Raw genomic sequence first — 13,967 nt, forward strand, 5'->3', positions numbered from 1 at the left:
CCTGCACATAATCGGAATTGCAGTGCTGCTCTCTATCTTTATTTAAGCTGAACATCAGTACTGGAGCAGTTTTAATAGCACATATTCCACCCCCCCTCAACAAGCCAGTTGTCCTAGTTATGAGTGTTTCATTTTGTTGTGCTTTGAGATGCAGAGCGAACATTGTTGCACCTCCTGCTGCACCAAGGACCCAGTGGCTGCTGTGTGAGCTCTGCTGAGCAGGGCCATGAGCCTCAGCAATGTGCCCTCATGATCCTGCTGCTCTGCCATGCCCTGGATGTGTTCCCAGAGCCGCAGCACATGGGAGGAGCAGCGTGGGGCTCCCAGGTAGGGTGGCCAGGCTTCCCTGCCAGCAGGACCTCTTCACTGCCCGCCTGCCCTTCAGCACCAGCTGTGGAGAGTCTTAAGCATTTATAGACCCTGCCAGGGTCTCTGCTCAATTGGTTCCTGTGGCTGTGGATGCTTAAGCCCCTCTTAAACAGGCTGACAAAGGAAATGGTGCCAGGAGCTCAGTGAACTCCGATGGGTATGGGCCAAAGAATTGTTTTATGTACAAACAAACACTGACTCTGGAAGGGAAAAAACATCAAGCTTCCTGAGGCAGCTTGAGGCGCCAAATGAAGATCGTGGAATTTATATCTTGTCTGGTGCCAAAAGTTTTAGGGATAAATATTACTAAAATTCAGTCAATAACCCTTGTAAAAGTGAGTGCTTCTGTCAGCTGGTACACTGGCCCAGCAGCAGCCAAGCATCCCCAGCCTCACTGAGTTCTGGCAAGACAAATGTGGAAAGAATCCAGAGTCCAATATATCTTAAATCCAATGGATAAAAACTTGAGAAGTCCTTGAATGCTAATCCTTAATGATGTCATTTTTGCTTTCTGTTGTAAGCCCCTGTGCCTTAATGCCAGGCAGGAATTTGTGTGTGCAGGACAAGCTGTGCTGATGGGGTTTGGCAGTGCCAGGAGGCATCATTGCTTCAGAGTCACTTACCCAGCTTTCTCCTCTCAAGGAACTGGCCCAGCCAGCTGAGGCAGCTAGTGTCTAACAACAGGATTTCTTAAAAAATAGGCCCATCTTGCCCTACCTAATCTGTTTAAAATGAGTAACAATTCTGTGGTAGCAACAATGTCATAAATGCAACTTTCTGGCCTACTTTGGTTTTGTGCCTCTGCTAGGGTTTTTGCTTTGCACTTTATGACGGGCTTGTAAGAATCCCTAATGCTTTAATATATAAATATTTCTTAAAACAAAGGGCCTTTTAATAATGAGGGAAACTTTATTTATGGCTACAAGTGGCATTTAAGAGCAGAGTGACAACTAAAATACTTGGCTTGGTTGCAAAATCTAAACAACATTGAGGACATTGGGAGTTCAGTTTAAAATGGAGAAAGATACCGTGATTTCTTATTTTGAAGTGCTGATGTTTCCCATATGTTCCTCAGTGAATATGAGCTTGAAATCAGCTTTACTTTGACACTGGAAATTTGCCCAAGAATGGTTTAGCAACAATCAGCAATATCCATGGCGTTTCACAGATCCTGATGAAGGACAGAAATTAAAAAAAAAAAAAAAAAGAAAAAAGAAAAAAGAAAAAAAACACCATTTCAAATGATCTGTCTTGGAGTTTAATAACAGTGTGTTGTGGGATAATGTCAAAGGAATGCAGAGGAAACCTGAGACCTGATTGCTGCAGTCAAGTTAAGTGCATTGCTGAGAACACATAGTTGATCTTCAGCTGTGCCAGTGCCCAGCAGAGCCACTGAAGACTCCTCCAGTTGATGGCTGGTGCAGCACTTGGGGTTCGAAGGCCTGAAGGCTGCCTTCAACAAAAACCTGTCCTCCTTGCTGCTGAAGCCTGGAACTAGCTCAATCCTACATGACTTCTTGTTTTAATTATAAATGTTGCAGGGCCCCTGCAGGTCCCTTTCTGTGCATGCCCCTTTCAGGGGCTGGCTTGAGGCTGAGTAACCTCATCCAAATTTGTTCCAAATGAGGATCCAGCCTGGAAGTTCTTCCTCTGTTTTAGCCCTGGGGGTCTCTTTGCTGAGCACTCCTATCATGCACCCCCAAACACAGTGGGGCTTGTGGCACTGGGGAACAAGCACAGGGAGCTTTGCTGTGAGGGAGCCAGCAGCCTGGTGTATGGTGGCAGGTGTGTGTTCAGCCTCTGGGCTGTTGGGAAGATCACTCCAGGGCACCCCAGTCCCTCTGGGCAGGGATCTCTGTGGCAGCTGGCGTCCAGACCTACCCTCTGAGGGAGGATCTGGGGGATCCATATCTGCCAGCCCTGCTTGGGCAGCTGCCGGGGAACCTGCAGGCAGCCTGGGGAATACACCACGGCATTGCCCAATTAAGATCCCAATCCTGCTCTGCTGATTTGTTGGGAAGGGAGGGAGTCCTGAGGCTGTGGAGGGAGGAACTCTCTCTGCTAAGGCTTACCAATTGAAATAGCACTGGAATCAAAGCTCAGCTCCCTGGCTGAGCTAAGGGAAAAGCAATACCAGGTAAGAAGTACAGAGCCTTGTTCCTCCCAAAGTTGGATACCTGATCTTCTTCAGCCATGCACCCTTACTGGAAGGCAGCTACTGTTTGTGCAGACCTCAGGTGGGAAGAGCTGCACTCTAGTTCCTCTTGCATGCCATTGGAAAAGTGAACCAAGCGGCTCTTGGGTGTCACAGTAAATATGTAGCTTTGGAACCTTTGTTTTCTTGAACGCCAGGTATTCTCCAGGTTTCTTCTCATTTCTATACAATCTTTTAATGATTTGAAAGAGCAACCCACTGTCAACTTCAGGGAAGAGCATGGCCAGTGGTTACTGGCAGTTCCAAATGTGGTAAAGATGCTGCCTCTTACTTACAGGGTGCTCTGCTTTATAATGTTAATTTTTTCTAATGATCCTGAACAATACATTGGCTACTACATAAAACCTAGCAACCTAGCAGCCTTTTAAGATGGCATATATTATGGGAAATTTGTGGTCACTGAGGAAGTAATGTGCTGTGTGTTTGTATTTGTGACTCTCTTGGTCATTGATTTAAGTAATTTCAAGAAGTTACTCTAATTCAGGGGTAAGGCAACAATGCCATACATGCCTGTCCAACTACACAAAGTTTCACTGCTTCAGTGTATACCCAGAATGTGAGATAAGATTATTGCTGAGACAGAAAATAGTTGAAGATCCATCTGCAGAAATAGACCCTATTTAGTCTCTTACCAAGGAACTGAAGAAGAGAAATAAAAGCTTCCCTGTAGGTATCTTACAGAATGTGTTCTCCTCATTCTCCTCCCTGTTTATTTGGAGCAGTGTTGCCAGGCAAAGATGAAAGTGGCAGAACCAAGCCCAGACTGGTCAGCTGCCATGTGCTGGGGCCTCTGACTCAGAGCCTCAGAAGCTATAGGAGTAATTAAATTCTCCCAGTGCTCTCTTATATTCATGTAAATCTTTTTTGTTGTATCTTTAAAACCAAGTAGGATGGGAAATAAATACAGTCAAGCCCTGAAAAAACACAGCTGTAGTCTTAGCTCAGCTAATCGGCCTGACTTCGGCAGGGTTTCAGTTCAGTTTAGTTTCGGCATAAGCCCTCTCCCACCTCTGATTATTTTAAACATTAAACACTGATACATATAACAGAAATATGTCAACATGATGGACGCCTCCTTTATTTGGTCCTTACAGCCGTGTTCATTAATTGCAGCCGCACAGATGATCCTGTGCCATGAATCACGGCACACATCCTGGGAGTGCTCCGAGAGGCAGAAGCGTTCACGCACACGCTCCCTCTCTGGCCGTGCTGCCACCTCTGCTGTGACAGTGCTCTTGATGCTGCCCTTATCCCAGAGGCATTTACTAACAAAATGTAGAGCATCCTTGGTGTTTTATTCATGTGTTTTGCATTCCTCCGTGTCCAGTTAGAGGTGTGAATCCCCGTCCACCCCTTGAAGGCTCTTTCATCTGGGGTCAGCACTGGGTGGCTGTCGGCATACAAGCGAACTTGCCAAAGCCAACACTGCCTGGGCGTGCACAGGAATGAGCGACACTGTCAGCAGCTTTGCACCAGGCAGGCAGGGTCTGCCACCGCTGGGGCTCTGCAGGGGGAAGCGCCAGAGCCTGCAGGAAGGCTGGGAGCCAACAGGCTGGAGAGAGGTTTGGTGTTACAACATACAGAAGTAACAACCACCAGAAAAGAAGAAAAGCTGGGCCAACTCCTCAGACCACTGGCCAGGCTGCCGGTAGGCGTGTGTGCTGCTGTTTGGAGGTGCAAAGTTTGATATTCCGCTGGGTGTGAGCTCCCAGGCTGACAAGACGAGCAGTGCTCCAATGAAACCCTACCTGCAGCTGCTGGGGAGATGGAGGGCTTTGGTCCCCATAGCAGTGTTTGCCTGTCTGCCCTTGCAGAAGAGGGGAAGGCAGCCCAAATTCTGCCTCTTCTGCTGCACTTCAGCAGCTCACAGCTGTCCACACTCACTCCCACAAGCTTCCACAGACCAACATTGTCCTTGTCAAAGATACAACTGAGGGAAGTGCTGCCGTGCAAAAGCAATCCCGAAAGCAGTGAGATATGCCTTTGTTCAAAGAGGTGAGATGCTCTTAGGATCTTTTTGGATCAGATCAGGAGTTCATCAGATCACATTTTATAGTTAAATGTGGATGGCAGACTAATGAAAGAACTGTTTTTGTGGATATCACTATAATGTTGGTGACCTAAGTGGTGAGAGTTGCTCCAAAGTTTTGATTATTTCATAACTCGGGGGAAATTTCTGTCCTTAGGTTTGTGTTACAAGGAATACACATAGTCAATAGAGTATATTTGTGTTGTACCTAAGAGTCTTTGTGTGGCTAGAACTGCAGTTCTAAACTGGAGGTTTTTTTCAGATTGTTCTGATGTGGCCAAGTACTAAAGTTCCACAGTCATTTGCTGCACCAAGAAAATGCAGCAAACCTCTCATCGATTAAATTCTTCAGATTCCATTTTTCTTTTTTTTTCACAGATCCTTAGAATTTGCACAAGATACACACCGGAACAAGACACCATGACCTTTTCAGATGGCCTTACCCTAAACCGAACTCAGATGCACAACGCCGGATTTGGCCCGCTGACTGATCTCGTGTTCACATTTGCCAACCAGCTCCTGCCTTTGGAAATGGATGATACAGAAACAGGTCTCCTTAGTGCCATCTGCCTAATCTGTGGAGGTATTGTACTGCATGAACTCTAGTGCATTTCAAAAGGACAGACAGGATAATGTCTTCATTTATGTTCTACTTGTTTTCCTTTCCTTTACTGAAACATATTATAAATATATATATGTATTTGTAACACTATTACATATACTATATAAGCTACTTAATGCTAAAGATTTGTTTTCCACTGATGATAGTTACTGGTTTTGTTATTGATAATTTGAAAAAAATTACTGAAATAATTCTGTCAAGCAACCAGTCCTATTGTTTGTCTGACAAAGGGCATTGAGAGTCCTCACAGAATATTAGGAGTTGGAAGGGACCTCTGGAGATCAGGTCCTGCTGCGTTTTTGCTAAGCAGTGTATGGGTACCTGCATGAGTGAGCTTTCTTACAGCAAGATGCCCAATTACACAGCTTTTACTCATAAATATAATTGTGTGCATCTGCACTGGTTTCAGTCACATGGAAGCCATTGGTGATAACTTTCTTTACCAAAAATGTGTTATACATCCAAACTCAGGCTGAAGGGAACTCGAAAGGGTGATTGTCAATTAAAACCATAGGTTTAAAATACAAAAACTGAAGTCTCAGATAATTTCCAAAATAATCTGTAAATTTCTGTTGGTTTAATCACTTGGTCTCTCTCCTCCTTGACAAAATCTGTATTAGCAATAGAAACACACCTTGTTTAGCTGGGCCATATTGTTGAAACACAAACTGGGTGCTGCAAGTGAGTGTTTGAAACACAAGAGTCAGTCTTTGTTGGCAGTGGCCCTTTAGTACAAAATCATTCCGACTTTATGTGTCTCTAACCCTAATCTATTCAAAGCATTGATGGGCTCCTAGATGTCAGTGATATGTGACTCCTGTGTCCTGGTGCAGAGGGGTGGCATTTGCTGTCATTCAAGCCAGCACTGCCATCTGCTGATTCCTGATGGTAACTCACTTTACTGTAGTAGTGGTAACAAAAAATAGCTGAAACCTCTATGAGTACCTGGGTTGCCTATCAGTGACATATATAAAATTAATTCCAAAATATTGTTTGCAGCAAGGTGTTTTCCCCTTGAAGACGGAGGTATAAGAGCAAACTGGTAATTCTTGACCACCCACATGACAAACCTGTCCAGTCACCAAGGAAAAAAATTAATCCAAGCTTCAGAAAGTTGTGGCTTATCCTCTTTCTATGGAATGCTCACTACAGAGTGTGCCTTGTTTAGTGGAGAACAAAATTCATGGAGTTCTAATCGAGAACATGGAGGGGATTCTGTGATTTGGAGTTTATTTTAAAAAATAAATATTTAAAATCATATGAGTGATACGATACTTTTCTACAGATCGCCAGGACCTTGAAGAACCAATGAAAGTGGATAAGCTTCAGGAACCCTTGCTTGAAGCACTGAAAATTTATATCCGAAAGAGACGACCTAACAAGCCTCATATGTTCCCAAAGATCTTAATGAAAATCACGGATCTTCGTAGCATCAGTGCAAAAGGTACAGTTTCTCTTAATATCTCAGCAGGAGTTGCATTTCAGAGGAACTGGCCTAGACACCTGGGCTGTTATTTTTTTAACACATCTAAGAAAGGTCCTTGTGACCTGATTCTTCCCAGCTTCTTTACGTAATTCCTGCCTTGAAAACGGTTTTGCTTTAAACATGCATGGTGCTCCATTCTCCATGCAACTGACAGTGAAAAAGATGTTGTAGCTGCAAGTGGCTTAGCAAATAATTAGCACGAAGTCTTTGTTAGTAACTTTAGGACAAGAGAAAACCTTTGTTAATGTTTACAAGGAGGTTCAGATCAACATGTGCCTTGTATCACCAATGGCTCTTTAAAAAGTCTGGTTACAGACTGCAGAAAACACTTGTGCAACCAAAATTCCCCTAAACTATGGTCTGAGGTATTGGAGATATAGAACTGATTTGATCCAGCATTTTGGAGATTCAGCCCCTCTAATCCAAACTAACCATACCTAAACACGGAGCAGTTTTAACATTTTATGCAGTCTTGTATGTGCTGGATTGATCCTGTGCAATTCATAGTCTACGCACTGTCACACATTCTTCTCTAAAGCACGGGGGTAGCTGAATGCTTTCATTTGATCAGAACAGGTTCCCTGATGTACCAGTCTGAAAATAGAGAGTATTTCTCTATTCTTATTCTTATGGTGGCTGATGCAGTTTCACCTTCTTACTCTGCTTACTCAGCAACAGATTTCCTATCCCGGATAGATAAGCAGGCACACAAGCTTGTATGTACAGGTACCTGTGTAGGTTGGATCTGTGCTTTTGGGAAGATTACTGATTTCATTTGACATGGTTTAGGGGAAGACTCAGGGGAAAAAAAAAAAAAAAAAAGTAGTTAATTCACTCGACTAAAGACACTTGTTTAAAATTTAAACCTTAACTGCTCCACTTCAAACAATATAAATCCAAGTCAAAAGATTAAGTTACAGCTATCTTTATAAAAATAAGTGAGCAATTTAATTGGATTGATTAGAACCAAAAGAAGTAACTTGGAAGGGAAACACCAGAGCTAGAAGCAAAAGTATCCTAAAAAGGAACCACTTTACCAGGTTATCTAAACCTTGCAGTTTACCCTCAAGTAAAACAAGCTCCATCCAACTGAATCTACAAAATAAACTTAGGGCAGTATTGAGCTATAAAAGCAGTTAGGGGAGCCCTTCTGTTCTGCTGTTTGTACTCGTGGGAAATCCATTTCCACTTCCCTCCTTCTTTACCAGAGCCTTCCTGCTCCTCAAGAACACAACTCCTTATATTCAATTCACAAGAAAGGCTTCTTTTCATTCTGACATAAGCATTTAACACTAATTATATCATTAATGTTTCATGGTAGAACTAAATCATACCAAAGGATGGTGATGTCCTGGAGGGCTGGGGATGTCTTGAGTTTCGTTTTAAAAGATGTACATTAGACGATAATGACTTTGGATGGTACCTGATCCCTGAAAGCAAACACCAAAGAAAGCATTAATCTGAAACACTTAGAGTGTCTGCTTTGGCATTAGAGGTATTGTAACTAAAGGGTGAAGTGTTTGTGGACTGAAGTAAGACAATTCTGAGTTCTTCTCTTCTTCTGAGTTCTCCTATCCCCTGATTAAGTTGGAACATAAAAACCTGAAAAATTTCTCTGGCTCTGCACTGAATGACTACACAAACACTTCACTGCACCTGACATAACAGTGGAAAGCAGGTGTTTAACATGGCCAAATTGAGTTCATCAGCACCGCTCTGACAATCATTGGTTTTTGGAGAACCTCTCAGCATCTTTCTGCATTAATATCTTTCCCACTACATGCTCCTCATGTAAGGCATAAACACTTCCAGCTCCCTTCCAGCTTGGAGTGTGTAATGCTCTCTCCAGCATGTCCACTGCAGCAGCATGGATAAGCAGAGTATTTCCAAAGCATCACTCTTCTGGAATGATTTTTCAATAACCAAACTATTTTCTCTGAAAATTTTTTTTTTGGTTCTTCTTGTTGTTTAAAAAACACCGGTTCCTCTTCCATCGGACTCCAATTTTATGATCAGGAATCCTGAGCAATAGGAATGCTGAGGTTTATGGATATAAATTCCTTGATGCACAGTTCCCTCAGCACTGCCTGCCCAATGTCCAGCAGGGCCTTGGCTGCTGTGTCCATGCTGTGTCCCTGCCTGCTGACCACACACTGAGACTTTGTGTTGGGTTTTTTCCCTCCCTAAACCAGTTGTTGTGGGCTCCCAGTCTGAGTGGTCAGGACTAATGTAATAATTTTGTGTGCACTCAACTGCAGAGCTCTCTCTGCAGACAAATGCCTGGTACTCATGATAAGCCCAGCTCAAAGAGCCAAGGCAGAGCTGAGAACTACTCAAGGCTCCTGCACACTTTGGTGGTTCATTAGCACAAGACAAGATGCCTGAAGAATACAAAAGGCAGCTTCCCTCCCAAAGAAGTACCTTTTCCCCTGAATGTGTTCTTTTATAAAGTAATTGTTTGTTAAATTCTGCATCTTATTTCACAGTTTTCTCTATGGGAAGGAAACATTTTGACTTAGACCACTGCAGTTCTCTTGCAGGATTTACCTCACCTGTTTAACATAGACAGAATTTCTGCCATTCTTTGCAGAACCAGTACAGTATAAAGACTAAATGTTATTCCAGTTTAAAAAGATACTGACATGATCACAGCCTAATTTAATTTTTCAGTATAATTTAATGCCATTTTAGGTCCTCCTTTAAAAATAGGCAGCTCATCCAATTTACCTGTATTGAAATATCAGTTGCTATGTCATAGATTTGAATTAATTTGTTAAGGAGTACTCACCTAACTCCTTCTTGAACTGCATGAAACAGATCACTCACACACCTTTGTGTGCAAGAAGTATAGAAGGAGATACCAAATCTATAAACAAAACACATCCTGAAATTATTCCTGTAATGCTAACAGAAAGGAAATTGTATGAATCATGCTCATGGGAAGGATTTTGTGTTTTCTTTTTAAAGGTGCAGAACGTGTCATTACATTGAAAATGGAAATTCCTGGATCCATGCCACCTCTTATTCAGGAAATGTTGGAGAACTCTGAAGGACATGAACCACTGACACCAACCTCAAATGGAAATACTGCAGAACACAGTCCCAGTATCTCACCTAGTTCAGTGGATAACAGCAGAGTCAGTCAATCCCCTATGGTGGACTAAGACATTTTCCAGCTACTTCAGACATTCCTAATACCTTATGTACAGGGATGAAAGCAAGAAAACATTTTTACTGCTGCTTAGTTTCTGGACTTAATATATATCTATATATGTATATGTATATAGATAAACTCAACAAGGACCAAGAAATTTTCATATGTATCGATATATACTCCTTGCTGTTTAAACTCTTAAAACTAGAAAATGCAAACTTTTGAAATTCTAAATCAGCCATTTCATGCAAAAAAAAAAAAAAAAAAAAAAAAGTTAAGCTTCTGTTTTCTTCTCTGAACACTCAGTATTGCATGGTGACAAGACAGATCTCAGTCTTTAAATTCTGGTTGCATTTCTGATGACTTTGTACATACAAATGTATGGCTGTACTCTACATACTGGATGTTTGGTGCTTTTCTTTTGTCTCTCATACCTAAAACGATCAAGATATCAACCACAGGACATGGACTACTGTACACATCCAGAGAAGGAAGTTGAAAGGACCGTCTGATTTAGTTGAAGTATGAAAACTTGTCCTTGCTACCCTCAGTTTGCATCTCCCTCCTTGTAAAAAGTATACAAAACGTCACTGCCCCAGCAGAAGAGATATCAGTATCAGCATTAACTGCCAGATCAGTTATTCAGATGTCATTTGTTCCACTGTTAATGTCACTTTAAAGTTTAAAGAAGTGGTTTCTTAGCTGGCTGGTAACCTAGCTCCACAATTACTTGCTCCATTTCGACAGCAATGCTTTAGCCTCCAAGGCAGAAACACTTTTCAGTGTTACCATGTTTTTGTTTACTTGTTCACAAGCCATTAGGGAAACTTCATGGGATGATAACCAGCAGACTCACAGCTTTTGAATCCCTGAGTCCAAGGTATTTCCTTAAGAATCAACTGCCAGGAATCAGCTGGGCTGTCCAGCCTTCCAGGTGCTAAGGAAGTACAGCTAGGACTTCCAGAAACACAAGGAGAGAATCTGCCTTCTTGGCCTTGTTAAATCACCATGAAGCAGAGTGAAAACTGTGGTAGAATGGTTAACAGATTTAAAGTGTCAGTTTCTTAGGTTTCATTTAAAGCACTAGTGGATTTTTTTTTATATATTCTAGCAAGTCTGTGATGTACTTTCACTGGCTCTGTTTGTACATTGAGATTGTTTAACAATGCTTTCTATGTTCATATACTGTTTACCTTTTTCCATGGAGTCTCCTGGCAAAGAATAAAATATATTTATTTTAAAAATTGTGTAGAAGTAGTCCCTCTAGCTCAAATTTTCCACACATACACACACACGGTAGTTTTCCATTTTTTAATGTTTAAACTTCATTTCAAAAAGCAGGTTTGCTGTTTGCAACCATGACAATTAAAATGTGCTTTAGCACAGCTGTCTAGAACATCTCTACAAGCCAGTCAGACAAATACATGACATTTCAATGAGTAAAAAAGAGCATAAAACTGTAGGTGTAAGAACAAAATGTTAAAATGCCTACACACAATAATAAAAACCATCAATTACATTATCACATAAAATAAGTCAAATGTACAAAAGTTTGCAACAGAGGGGACAAAAGGACAACACAAGATACTTGTTGGAAAACATTTTTGTGCTCTTTGGGCACTTAATTAAACATATCAAAATCATCATCTTCATCAGACTCTGCAAAATATTTCACTTCTTTTCTAGCCCGGCCTGTCCGTGGCTTTGGGGCAGTTTCAGAGGCAAAGCCTGACTGGAAGATTTCCACATCAGAATCCTGGTCAAAAGCAGCCTTCTTGGATTTCTTTAGAAAAGAGAAGACAAATCAGTTGTGATGCTTTGTACATTTGCCATTTTAATATTCAGAATTAAATAAAAACCTCTCTAGCATCCGATCGCTAATGACACCTCAGCCCCCAATACCATATTAGCAAATTATAATAAGAACTTAACTTTTATGTAAAGGAATTCGTGAGGTTCCTTTTACAAAGAGAAGAGAGCATAGATGGAACTGACCTTGCTTGGTGTGGGCTTGGGTGTTTTCTTCCCAGGGTTGTATTCGCCTTCATTTTCTGAACCAGACGCTTTCCTTTTCTTTGCCCCTCTGCCTTTTCCTAGATCAGAGATTATGAGTTAACTCTGTTGCCTTTTTTTTAATAAACTCCCTCAAACTGAAAACCCCTCTAGTGAAGTTACTTTAGTATGTCCACATGTTAAGTTCAAACCCAGTTTACTACTCAAGCTTCTTCACAACAGCAGTATAGTACAGTTTTGTTTTGTTTTGTTTTTTTTCTCAGTTTTAAATCTTTTCTACTTGTTCCACAGTCACCATTCACCCTGACAGCTCAAGCTGTCAGTTCAAGACAGGGACAAAATTCATGAGATCAGATAACGTCTACACTGAAGCAGAGCTACAAGTCCTTGGTTGATTACACAGCATTAATTCACCATTACTATTTAGTAAATTTACTTCTAACCTCAACCATCAACACTGGGACATCCTTTACGGACTCCTCCAATTACACTGCTTGCTGTGCTGTGTTGTGAGGACTCAGAGGACTGAGATAGCAAAAAATGGTCATAAAAAACCAGAAAGTACTACTTACTGCAATTACTACCAGAATTTTACTGGCTTGGAAGGAGTTGAGATCAAAGAAAAGGAGTAGTATCCAACAGAATGGAAGACAGTGTGTAGGGGGGGGCAGCTAGTAAATAAATGCATTCCCAGCAGTGAAGGTCAGATAAAACGTCCACATGTGGTTTGCCAAGAAGTCAATACACTGTATTTGTCACAGGAAAGGCTGAGTAATCTACCAGTGATCAATGTACTCATAATTTACCACAATTATTGTGGTTCTTACAATAATTGTGAGCCCTGTGCTCCAGAGAGCCCAGGTGTGACTCCTACCTTTGGGTGCTGCCGTCTTCTTTGGAATGCCAAATTCTGAATCCGAATCAGAGTTCACAGTTTCCACCTTCTTGGCCTTGGGAGCTCTTTTAGGCTTAGGGGGTGCATCTAGTTTTGCTGTTGGAAGTTAAAAGATACTAAATAAATTCACAAATTGGTTGGACATATTAAATTGTATAGATACTCCAATTAAAGCACAAATGGCAGACATTAAAACAAGATGAGTGATTTCTGCACTTGGGGAAAACATACTTCAGCTTTTATGCTGGAACTGTGTGGAATAAACAGGAGGTTTTCTGTGTCCTGCTCTGAGAAGGACTGGTGCACCCAGTACTATTCTAGGGTCCTTGGTTGAATACTGTTTCATCTTTTTGAGTACAGAACAGGTTACTAGTAGCTAAAGCAGCAACAGAAGTCTTCCAAGTTGGATACTCTGACCATGTCTGGATACATTACAGTGTTTACAAATCCAGCTCTTCTGACATTTTTGCCTTCAGGGTGGTATGACAGTGGACAGCTTTCCCTGGGGATTACTGCAAGAGTTTGGGAGGCAGTGCCTCTGTCAACACTGACATTGCTTCCTGTCAATCTCAGTGAAAAGGAACTTTGGAAAATGCTGAAAGGAGAGGAAGGAAACTGCATTTCTGCATTTCCTGGAGAATTTCTGTATTCCTGGAGAATTTCAATTAGTGTTACACAACTAATCTGGCTATCTTTAAAAGATGGTCATTGGAATGTTCCCACAGTGGGTGTCAAGGGATCAAATCATGGAACCATTTAGGTCAGAGAAGACCCTTAAAATCACCAGATCATGTGTTCTGTAGGCTTACAGATGAGTGAGTCTTGCAGAAACCTCAGATACACACCTGACCTACCCTCTGTCAGCCATAGATTCCTCAGACACATGTACAAACACTCCAGATACCAGGAATGTGGACATTTGTGAGAACCCGAATTTCATTTATGGGATCATACGGGGAATGTGTCTGGAGAACAAGAGAGTGTCTCCACAAGCATTTTAGTTATGATGCCTTGAACTGCAGAAAGAGAGGTACAACACACTGCCAGAGACAGTGGATTTGTTCTTCTATGGAAACAGAGCCTGGTATCACTGGGTAACTCCTGTCAAGTCTGTCCAAGGCACAGAAAACTTCCTAGCTGTTACCTGGTAGCTAATGGAATAGTCCAGAACACTGACTTCCCTC

At 41.8% G+C, this 13,967-nt stretch overlaps 2 protein-coding genes across 6 annotated transcripts in view; one reads left to right on the plus strand and one right to left on the minus strand.

Moving 5' to 3' along the window:
- The window catches only part of RARB (retinoic acid receptor beta), a 204,448-nt gene extending 193,329 nt beyond the window's left edge, over positions 1–11,119 (plus strand). For all 4 annotated transcript variants that reach the window (XM_053970722.1, XM_053970716.1, XM_053970735.1 and 1 more), the window contains 3 exons: positions 4,992–5,196; positions 6,521–6,679; positions 9,689–11,119. In XM_053970722.1, the coding sequence (XP_053826697.1) occupies positions 4,992–5,196; positions 6,521–6,679; positions 9,689–9,885 (561 nt within the window). In that variant the 3' untranslated portion in view covers positions 9,886–11,119. The remainder of the gene's footprint in view (positions 1–4,991; positions 5,197–6,520; positions 6,680–9,688) is intronic.
- A 52-nt stretch (positions 11,120–11,171) lies between these two features.
- TOP2B (DNA topoisomerase II beta) overlaps positions 11,172–13,967 on the minus strand; it is a 61,293-nt gene continuing 58,497 nt past the window's right edge. For both annotated transcript variants that reach the window (XM_053970702.1, XM_053970708.1), the window contains exons 34-36: positions 12,763–12,879; positions 11,871–11,968; positions 11,172–11,658 (exon numbers count right to left, since the gene is read on the minus strand). In XM_053970702.1, coding sequence (XP_053826677.1) covers positions 11,497–11,658; positions 11,871–11,968; positions 12,763–12,879 — 377 coding nt within the window. In that variant the 3' untranslated portion in view covers positions 11,172–11,496. The remainder of the gene's footprint in view (positions 11,659–11,870; positions 11,969–12,762; positions 12,880–13,967) is intronic.

The sequence above is a fragment of the Vidua macroura genome, chromosome 1, assembly GCF_024509145.1.
Source record: "Vidua macroura isolate BioBank_ID:100142 chromosome 1, ASM2450914v1, whole genome shotgun sequence".
Taxonomy (NCBI): domain Eukaryota; kingdom Metazoa; phylum Chordata; class Aves; order Passeriformes; family Viduidae; genus Vidua; species Vidua macroura.